The sequence below is a fragment of the Mastomys coucha genome, unplaced genomic scaffold (assembly GCF_008632895.1).
Source record: "Mastomys coucha isolate ucsf_1 unplaced genomic scaffold, UCSF_Mcou_1 pScaffold21, whole genome shotgun sequence".
Taxonomy (NCBI): domain Eukaryota; kingdom Metazoa; phylum Chordata; class Mammalia; order Rodentia; family Muridae; genus Mastomys; species Mastomys coucha.
The window spans coordinates 188,274,220-188,284,716 of record NW_022196904.1 but is presented as its reverse complement, the minus strand read 5'-3'; the positions used below and the strand labels follow the sequence as shown (position 1 = coordinate 188,284,716).

The 10,497-nt window shown below is 44.0% G+C and overlaps 1 protein-coding gene and 1 long non-coding RNA gene across 6 annotated transcripts in view; one reads left to right on the top strand and one right to left on the bottom strand.

The window, feature by feature from the left end:
- Positions 1-1,819, bottom strand: part of LOC116104029 — a 5,363-nt gene extending 3,544 nt beyond the window's left edge. The window contains exon 1 of one of the 2 annotated variants that reach the window (XR_004123671.1): positions 1,318-1,819. This is a non-coding gene — a long non-coding RNA (uncharacterized LOC116104029). The remainder of the gene's footprint in view (positions 1-1,317) is intronic. The other variant, XR_004123672.1, reaches the window with a different exon arrangement.
- The window catches only part of Ccdc186 (coiled-coil domain containing 186), a 36,349-nt gene continuing 27,637 nt past the window's right edge, over positions 1,786-10,497 (top strand). Inside the window, exons 1-2 of one of the 4 annotated variants that reach the window (XM_031390792.1) lie at positions 1,786-2,016; positions 9,929-10,459. In XM_031390792.1, coding sequence (XP_031246652.1) covers positions 9,935-10,459 — 525 coding nt within the window. In that variant the 5' untranslated portion in view covers positions 1,786-2,016; positions 9,929-9,934. Of the gene's footprint in view, positions 2,017-7,919; positions 8,029-9,381; positions 9,502-9,928; positions 10,493-10,497 lie in introns of those variants that run through there. The other 3 variants (XM_031390789.1, XM_031390790.1, XM_031390791.1) reach the window with 3 other exon arrangements.

The following is a 10,497-nucleotide window of genomic DNA, read 5'->3' as shown; positions in this document are numbered from 1 at the left end:
GTGCTATTTATGTCTTTCTTAAAGTCCTGTATTATCATCATGATAAGTGATTTTAGATCTGAATCTTGTGTTTCCGGTATGATTGTGTGTCCAGGACTTGCTATGGTAGGAGAATTGGGTTCTGATGATGGCAAGTGACCTTGGTTTGTGTTGTTTATTTTCTTACGCTTGCCCCTGGCTATCTGGTTAACTCTAGTGCTACCTGCCCTTGCTAAATCTGACTGGAGCCTGTCCTTCCTGTGATCCTGGTTGTGTCAGAACTCCTCAGAGTCAAGCTGTCTCTGTGATCCTGTGATTCTGGGATCCTGGGCTTGTTAGGTCACCTGGGAGTGTAGTTTTCTCTGTGAGTTGTGCAACTGGCTGCAGTGGAAGTCTTCCTTATGCCCTGGATATAAGCACACAGCTAAATGTGGCCATTAGTCCAGGGACCTTCTTTGGGTATGTCCAACTGAGCAAACTCAAACACTAAAAAATCTGTAGTCCAACTCCCAACAGTCAAGTCCCAACAATGGTCGGCAGCAGCTGTGAATGGAAGTCTGAGGATCCAGCAGCTGCTCAGTCCCACAAGGCAAGCAGATGAAGCAGAGCACCAAGGCAACTCTTATAAGAGAAAACATTTAATTGAGGCTGGTTTACATGTTCAGAGGTTTAGTCCATTATCATCATGCTGGGAAGCACAGCATGCTTGGGGTTGAGAGACAGAGCAGAGTTCTACATATTGATTCGAAGGCAGCAAGGAGGAGACGGGATATGTCTCACACTGGGCGTAGCTCAAGCATTTATATGAGACCTCAAAGCCTGCCTCCACAATGACATATCTCGTCCAACAAGGCTACACCTCCTAATAGTCCCACTTCTTATGGGCGAAGCATTCAAACACATGAGTCTGTTCAAATCACCACAGTACCTTAATTGTAAAACGTACTATAATATATTACCATAATTTAAGGAAGGAGGTGTCATTTTCTGATAAAAAAGACAGAGGGTTAGTAATATACCAGGTTGAAATTTTTCCTCCTCATCAATTATGAAAGTAATTTAACAGTAATATGCTTTGATTTATAAATTTGCCACTGAAGACGAATCTTAACTATTTTCACTTACAACTTATGTCTACGAGGTTCAAAACTTTATAACATCTTTTCTCGGGACAGAGGTGGTTTGCAAAACTTCCAGACTAAAACTGCTCTCCTTCCCTACCTCCTCCAACTGGGCTCAGTCACTATAATATACATCCTTCGTGCAGCCATGTAACCAGATGGGATACCCAGCCCAGGGGGGCTTAGGTCCTCTGCACAGAGCACATCAACAGCTTACTTGTAAACAATGGCACTCGGTGCCACTTGGAGATTCCAGGTCAATTATTATTATGGAAACCCTGCAGAGCTCTCTCTCAGGGATGAATGCTCACATGTCCATGTCAGCTGCTCCTGCGGACTTGGCTCACCCAGGGCCAGCACAGTTCGCACCGTCAGAACCGGGAAGCCACAATCTCTAGTTCTCTTTTATTACTTTATGCCACTGACTCATTAGATGACCGGTCAAAGGGTGAAGAAGAAAGATGGCAACTTCCTACCCGGAGGGAAAGGGAAAGAGTGGCCCAACTGGACAAGAGCCTGCTACAACCTCCTAGGGCATAAGGGGAGGTGGCGCCGAGGTGCTGGGCGGGGCCTCTAGAAACCGCGGGGGCCGGAGGCGGTACCTCGAAAACCACGCCCACCTCCAGGTGCTTAGCGTCACGCGGTCTGCGCCGCGCTGATTGGCTCTTTCAGGGAGCCCCGCCCCCTCAGCTGTAGCCGGGCCGGCTTCGGCGTCGCCGCCATCTTTGTTGATGTGTCAGCTCCGCAGGGGTTTGGGGGGGAAAACCTCGGCTGAGAGCCCGGGATCGGCAGTGGTCTCCGCGCTTGACTTCCTCGCCCCCTCCGCGTCGGCTAGACGCCGCCATGGACTCGTCGGCCCCGGAGCTGGAGCTCCGTCGGCCTCGGTAGGGTGCGGCCCGGGGCTGGACGACGGACGGTGAGTGGCCGAGGGGCGTCCGGGGCGGGCGCTGGGGGCTCGGCGGGCGCAGAGTCGCGTACCGCCCGGGACGCGCGTGGACGTGACGGGGTGCCAGCCCCGGGCGGTACGCGACTCTGCGCGTGGACGTGACCGGGCTGGCGGGGCCCTCGGGGGCTGTGCCCGGAGCGCGGCCGCTCCCCCGCCGCACCTGCGCGGGATCTCCGGGGATATGGTCAGCGGCATTTGGCTTTTCCAAAGATACCGATCAGTGTATCTCACGAGTCTTGGGAGGGAAATCATTTCAGATTTACTTCTCCCCTTCTGCATGTCCTCAAAGTAGCCATCTCAGGGGAACAGCGCAGGTAGAATGATGGCTCAGCTGCTAACGATTCGTAACTTGTTAAATAGTCACATCTTGATTTTATTTAGAGAAGAGACTCGGGTTTGTACACACAACACCTGGTTCGAGTCCTGATGCTTCCGTTTGTTAGAGTCAGAAAAGAATATAGCAAAAATGTGACAGCGAACCAGAAAGATTTCTCAGACCTGTGTCGCGTTCCTTTGATGTTCAGCCTTTTCACTTCTGAAGTGTGGTACACAGGATGCTTGTCAGTATGACAGTGTTTCAGAGGTGCACGTGTAGCCCCGCAAAGGTAAATGAGCCTGTTAAGTGTTAGGTTCATTAGTGTGGATGTGGCCTTTATATCTATAGTGTGCATACTGTGAAGGAGATGAAGGACCCAGAGACAAGGGCGATTGAAACTGGTATGTCTTGAGTATGAAGTACACCATGTGCAGCAACTTTTTAGCTCTTTGTTAATTGATGGTTACACAAATGAAACAATGATAATGATTGGCCTGCTTCTTTTTATTTCTCCCTTTTGGTCTTCCCATGTTCAGTGAAGATTTCGGAAAGGCCTTCCCCTTTCTACAGGGTAATAGGTGAGTTTAGCTTTGGAAGACGCTCAGACTGTGTTTAACTTTTTAAAGGCCTTTTCTAATTCAAAGTAATAGAAACTTAAGGTGTTTGTTTTGAGAACAAGTTTCATGGAGTCGGGTTGACATTTCCCAGTCTGATGTTTTGCAGACTGAAAGGCTGTGTGGTAGAAGAGGGACCGCTCAAACCTTTAGCTCCTTCACACAGGAACCACAGGCCGCTGGTGCTGTGCAGTGCAGTGGCATGCTGCTGGCTTGATTACTTAGTGTGTTCAGGTTATAGCGACGTGGTGACTAATAAACACAACGCTCAACCCAGCTCGCTGAGGACGCTGTGATGGCTGTAAGCACCAGCGGCCTTGCTGAGAAAACTCTTCACTTGACAGGCACTAGCATTCTACCCTGGTTTACAGAAGTCATTCAACTCACTGTAAAGAAAGAATATTTAAATTCAAATTCAAATTCTGGTTTGTTTGTTTTCATTAATAAAACTAAGGTTTTTTTTTTTTTTGTCTTTAAATGACTACGGTCAAATTTTGATTTTCCTCATAAACATCACTTCACTTACAATATTTAGTAAATTTAGTATTTATTTTAGAAGCAGCAACAGGATAGATAATTTAGACCAACAAATGCTACTGTAATTTTACACCATTTCAAACTTATTTGAACTTGCCTAACAGAGTTTGTTTGCTCTAAGAAGTAAGCTGTTGGGTAAAGGGACAGTAGACACTTAGAACGGAAACAAACCCTAGGGTAATGCTAGCTGTCCTGAGTGTGCTTCTTAAAGCCTGAGCTGATCATTCATTGTAGGGTTATGGAGTAAGTGCTATAGTTGTTGTCTTTAATAAACTAAATCTTACCAAATTAACCAAATTCAGGCATAAGTCTAACTCTTTAAGTGTAGAAATTCTATTTAATTAAGGCCATTTTTCTTATATTTGGTTTTCAGATTTTTTTTTAAAATTTATTTTGTTTATGTCAGAAGACTGTTGCTGTCTTCAGACACACCAGAAGAGGGCATCAGATCCCATTACAGATGGTTGCAAGCCACCATGTGGTTGCTGGGGAATTGAACTCAGGACCTCTGCAAGAGCAGTCAGTACTCTTAATGACTGAGCCATCTCTCCACCCTGGTTTTCAGATTTTTTTTTTTTTAAGAGCACTTAAATAAAAATATTTACGTTTTCTTAGACTTCATTGCAGTTGATAAGTTCTGTACAAGTAGCTTCAAGTTAGATTTCTGTATTAATTTTATGCCTTAATATTTTTAAAACCATTTTAGAGTCTAAAGTACCCAGCTATGACTGCCTGTTACAAAGGTGAGAGTGTTATTGCTGCAAGGTGAATCGGCTGTGCTCTGTCTCACTGCAGGGACAGTGGGGGAAACTGAAGAAGACAAGCCCGTTGGCTTTGTGCCTGCTTCTATGTGACAGATAAGGGGGCTGAGGAAACTTGGGACATGCAAACTGGAACTTGTGTCTGACTGCTAAATCTGAACTCTTCTTTCTTGGAGAACTAGTTCTAGAAGTCTTTGAAACAATGTCTTAGCTTAGCTTTTTTCTCTTAATAGTAAAAATTGAGCTACATAAATTTCCCTTCTGTGAGACCTCAGTGTCAGCTCTTTGTTTGCACCAAGGAAACCTGACTAAACCTGACTAGCGTTCTTGCACAGCGTTCTTCTGTTTCACTGCTTTAAAAGCTCAGTCTAGCAAAGTGTGTCAGAATGTATTATTTAGGATTATGAGGAGATAATGATTAGATGCTTTTTAGTTTTTTACTTTTGACTTGAGATGCCATGCCAGAATTCTGCTAGAGCTGATAGGAAAGGTAAGTTCCTTTAGCTACACTCCTTTCAAGGTGGTTTTGGGAAAGATACAAAAAACTGTCTTAAAGTAGTTATATTTTCTTACAAAGGACAGGAAACCATTTTATTGAAGAAGTGATCTCACAGGCCTAGGTTGCATATGTTAATGCATATTAACTTGAGAAGTAAGTATACAACTAGAATTATTTGGTGGGGTGGAGTGGTGCATAATTTAAAAATTATAAAAAGTATTTGAATTAAGATTATTCAACTGGACTTAAAGCCAGGTTTTTATCCTGAAATGCTGGTGTGCTTTATAATGCTGCAATGGGAAGAATTCTGGTGTGTAGTCTTAGCATTTTACAGCAGCAAAATGGAGGTTTACCAGACTCAGTATTAGTCAGATTGTACCTGAGGCCTGCACCTGAGGGCGCCTGTTTTATTTTGTACCATGTTCCCAATACCTACAACAATGTCCATATGGAAAAGCTGCCCCCTGTATATTTGATAGGTGGACACTTTGAACTTTATTTTTTAGCTGGTTTCTTTGCATGATTCTTATTTGATGACTTGTTACCAATTATCTGTAGATTGAATTAATTTATATTTATAGTTTTGTGAGCCAGCCTACAGTTTTGTTCTTATAGTACTAATTATGGGAAACCAGAAATAGTACTGAAAGCTGTTAGTGTTTTCAGTTATGTAGTTTTGTGTGGAATAACTTTCTAGAAATAGGATTGTGTTCATTAAAGAAGGAAAGAGGCGCTGGAATAGTGCTTGGCATGGCGCCTTTTTGCTGGGCTGCAGTCAGATGGAGCCCAGTTCCCACTGCCACAGGCCTGATGTTTGGGCCAGGTCTGCACTACTGAACTCTGGGAACAGCAGGTGATTGAGAGGAACTTTGTGATTACAAGTATTTTTCCTCATAAGGACCAGTTATTACAAAGTCAGAATAGCAGTGCATGTAGTAATCCATAAGCATGCTTATTCTGAGTCTTTGTGATTGTGAAGTTGGTCTGTGAATCAGCCCTTAAAACAGGCTTGCAACTCTTCCCTAGGTTTACTGTTTTCTCCTTTTGTAGCCTACTGGCTGTTTAATCTTCCATAATTTTCATGACAGCATTCCTTCTTTAAAAAAAAAACAAAAACAAAAACAAATACTTGGACAGTATCCAAATTGCTGCACATGAGCGTTGCTGACTGAGGATACCTGTAGGGAACTCAGCTGGCTCCCCATCCCTTAGTTAGTGGTGGACGGCTGAGGTGGGTTGGTTTCTGTCTGCACAGTTCTTATATGCTCCTTGTTGCCCTTGCTATATATACAAGCACAGATCCTCTACAACATCTCCTTTCCCTCTGGTCTCCCATCGGTATTCACTGGGGCATCAACAAACAAATGTGAAGTCGTAGTGGTTCTCAAATGCCAATTTGTATAATGACCTTTTCACATGTCATGACATATTGAAAGACACTATGTAAATTACTTATCTTTTAAATTTAGTCTTTAATTGATAAGATACATAAAACAAATTCTAAGCTTGGGTAAATAGCTTGTTTGGTTTGGTTTTGTTGTTACCTATATAGACTGTAAGACACGTTTGTTGTTCTGCACTGTCTGTAGAGAAGTTTCCTTACAGTCTGCCCACTAAACGCTGTCCACCCTAGATCCCTTCACAGAGCCAGTGGGTTCTGCCCTTGTGAAGCTCTGAAGAGTAAATGTTGAGCAGAGTGTACTCGTTAGGTTTATCTCTTATTGTTTGATGTTACAGAAGTTTCAGTTCTGAGTAAATTTTCTTGTTACAAGAACAAGCCGTCATTTAAAAGGTGGCTACTCTTCAGAAGGGTCAAGAAGACCAGATCTGCTTGATGGGTGTGGCCAGTGTGTTCCAGTGTACAGTTGCTCTTGGGTTAGTAGTAGGGATGGTTTGAAGAAAGATAGGGCATCAAAATTAAGTGCTCAAGCACAATCATTCTCTAGGCAGACTGAAAGGAAAAGCAGAGGGCAATCCATGGCTTGCCTCGGTGTGGACCGTGGGTGACCGTGGGTGACGTGGTGGAGCAAGACATTACAGTAGAGCAGCAGCACTTACCCAATGTGGGTAGAGATGAGGCTTGGAAACTTACATAACTACTTCACTCAGGAATCTTAGTGATGTCATTAAAAAAAAAAAATGGGGTGGGGAAGATCCTATTCTCCCTGAAGAAAACTTGAAAGCTCTTAGCCCCAACTGCTCAATGTAACTGTGTCTGTCTAACTCTCCTCCCAAAAGACAGGCAGTGTCTTTTCTCTGGCTAGCCTCTGTAGAGTGGAGACAGGATTTCATTACCTGAAACTTTAAAGAAGGGAGAGGCCGGGCTGGGTGCATGGCTTCAGCTGGCTGTTTGATGACTGTCTGAAGAGGAACTAAGTGTGGAACAGTGTTGCAGCTCCCTAGCTTGCATGCTTGCCTCTTACAGTGGAGGGCTCACTTCACCGTAGTTCCTGGGCCCTTTTGACAGCCCGGATACTACATACACCATCACTTCTGAATCTGATGTCACTTTCCTTGGCAGCCCTGCCCCACCCCCATGACTGTCGTAAATAATTTGCCCTTCTGTTAACTACATTGCACTTTGATTTGAGATTACTGAAAGAGAATTGAATGAGATCAAGAAACTAAATGTTCCAGGTGTGAGATGAGGCCTAGGTTGGGTGGAGGGAGGGAAAAGCAGGAGGATAATTGTTTAATAGAGTACTAAAGCAAACGGAGAAAAGGAAAATGTTTGCTGACCAAGCCCATGATGCTGTGGATGGGTACTCAGTTGCAAGCATTAGAGGCAGAATTGAGGGTTAGCCAGCTTGAGTTTAAGACTTTGGAGAAAGCTCCAATAGGAATGCCTATTCAGGTAGACTCATATAGCATGAAGAGGGGATAGATAACTCCATGTCTGTAACTCAGGGTGCAGGACTGAAATCATCTAGGCATCAGCTATGAGTTACTGCTTCAGTCAGCTAACTGGGCAACTGCTACAAAGGGAGAAAGATGGGAGAGTGAGCCCTGGGGACCGAGGAAGCCAAATGAGGGGTGTGCTTTTCTGTTGAGAAATCATGGCACACAAATAAGACCCTTAAAGTTGTTGATAAAATTTCTTTTTACATAACGGAATGCTGGGGAGTCACAATGCCTTTGTCATCAGTTCTCTTCTAAAGTCATTCCTTATCTGCCAACCAGTGTATATTTGTCTGCTGTGAATCCAACGTCTGTTGGTAGAACATCAGCTAGTTACGATGGTTAAAGCCACAACAGGTTTGTTTACATTTGTAAGATTTTTAACTTTAGCAGAGCGTAGTATAGCTTACATTTACTGTATATCATAACGTGATATCTTTAAAGAGAGTCACTTTGAGTGAGCTAATTTATAAGTTGCTTTGAGGCTAGTGTACCTGCCTGAGATTCATTTTTTCATTCCAAGATTTTGGAATAAATTACTGAGATTTTCAAGAGTTCACTGCATTTATTTGTCTGGTGTAAAGTCTTTACTATCAATACCAGCTTGCTTACGAAGCATATTAGCACCGTGGTATTCATTTGTGTCATTTGGAGGTAGGTGATACATAATTAAGTGATTGGGAGCCTGAGTTCTGTGTCTGTAGCAATCGTTGTCTACACAGGTGATCCAAAGGAAGAACATGTTTGACAAACAAGATGGCTTTTCTTCCTCACAGTTGACGCCTTCTGCAGTCCTGAAGTAACGTTCTGCAAGCACCAGCCTTATTTATTTTATGCAAGTTTTAGGTCAACAAGTGTTTGAGAGCTCACTGGGTGCTGGGATTCATTCAGTAAAATCAAATGTTGTAAAGGTCTTAGGATTTATTATAATTCTTCACCTTTAACAAAATTCCCTCCTGTTAGTGCTGAGGGCCAGTCATCTCTTCTTGTTTCAGTATACTCTGATCATGACCTTTCTCAAAGCTTGAAGCATGTGCTCTTGTGTTATAAAACGCAATCTTTTTTTCCCATGTGTATACTTCATAACAGAATTCTTTCATTGTAGCTGCTCCTCTGCCTACTTGCAGCCTAATCTCTTCTCTGGCAACTCATCTGCCTGTCTGTGCACCGTTGAAACATGGCCAAAGTCACAGGCAGCTCTCTCATCGAGACCACTAGGGTTTGTTTGTTCTTCAAGACAGGGTTTCTCTGTGCAGTTCTGACTGTCCTGGAACTCGCTCTGTAGATCGAGCTGGCCTTGAACTCAGAGATCCATCTGCTTCTGCCTCCTGAGTATTGGCATCAGAGGTGTCCACCACCACTGCCTGGCTAGATTTTTTTTTTAATTAAATTTTATTTTTAATTATGTGTATATGTGTATCAGGGTTAGGGGTTGTGTATATGAGATCAGTTCCAGAGGAGGCCAAAAGAGTGCGTCAGATCCTCTGGAGTTGAAAGTACAGGCAGTTGTAAACTACCCACCATGGGTGCTGGGCACTGAACTTGAGTCCTTTGTAAGAGCAGTATGCACTCTTAATGCTGTACCGTCTCTCCAGCCCCTGTAGAAGATTTTGTATTCTGTATGTCAGGGAAAAAAATGAAGTTGACTAATTTTTCATAAAGAAGAGTGGAGGAACCTTTGTAAATAATATAAAACGTATTCTCACCTAGGCAATCAGATGCTGCTTGTACTGACCCCGTGTTTGATTCGCACTGAAGAGAATGCTTACTTAGAAATAAGCTGGGGCACTTTCCAGGTCCCTGGTAGGGGAAAAGCTGCTCCTGTTGCAGGTCAGTCCCTGCTCTGTCTGCGCTGAAGCGGCTCTTGTTTCTAAGTTTCCTTCCTGGTGAGGTTTGTCATCACTGATGTGTCCTGCTCTGAGACTGCTACCTAATGCCTTAGCTGCTGTCCTTTTGCCCGTCTCCTTAAAGGGCTTCCGTGGCATATGCCCACAGAACTGGCGGCCACTCTTCTTCCTGAGCTTCCCGTTACATGTTCTGCCCCTTAACTAGTGAGGCCACCTGGCCCATGAAAGAAAAGAGGGATGACTGTGGTGACCCCGCTGGGTGTGTCCCCTCTGGGAAGGCTGTTCTCTTCTGTCTCTAGGGGACGCCCTTATTAGAGGAATTATGAATGGGACACTTCATGGGCATGTCATGGAATGTGTGCAAAGGTGTAAAGGATCTTAGTCTAATTTTTTTTAATTTGATTTCTTAGATGTAAATGAAGATCAGGAGCAGATTTGAAGAAATGCAAAGTGAATTGGTGCCAGTCAGCATGTCAGAGACAGAGCACATAGCCTCCATTTCTTCTGATGCAACTACTGAGAAAACATCTGAGTTGAAGGATGACTCATGCATCTCAGTTTCTGGTGACAAAAGCAGTAGATTAGAAACAGGATCTGAACTATTGTCATTGAACTCTGACAGAGTTTTATGTCAGACTAATGAACACTGTAGTCAGATCGAAGTACAGGAAAGCCATATTCCAGACTGTGTCAGTGGTGAGAATTCTTGTGCTAACACAGACACATGCCCAGAAAATTTTGAACAAATAGATGACTTTCCTGACAGAGACGTTCCAGAACAAGTGTCAAAAACCAGTGAAGCCGAACCCATGGTACCACAGATCCGGGCAGAGGTGCAGTCGTCAGCACCCACAGAACCCACGGTAGCCCAGATCCTGGCAGAGGTGCAGTCGTCGGCACCCACAGAACCTATGGTAGCCCAGATCCTGGCAGAGGTGCAGTCGTCGGCACCCACAGAACCCACGGTAGCCCAGATCCT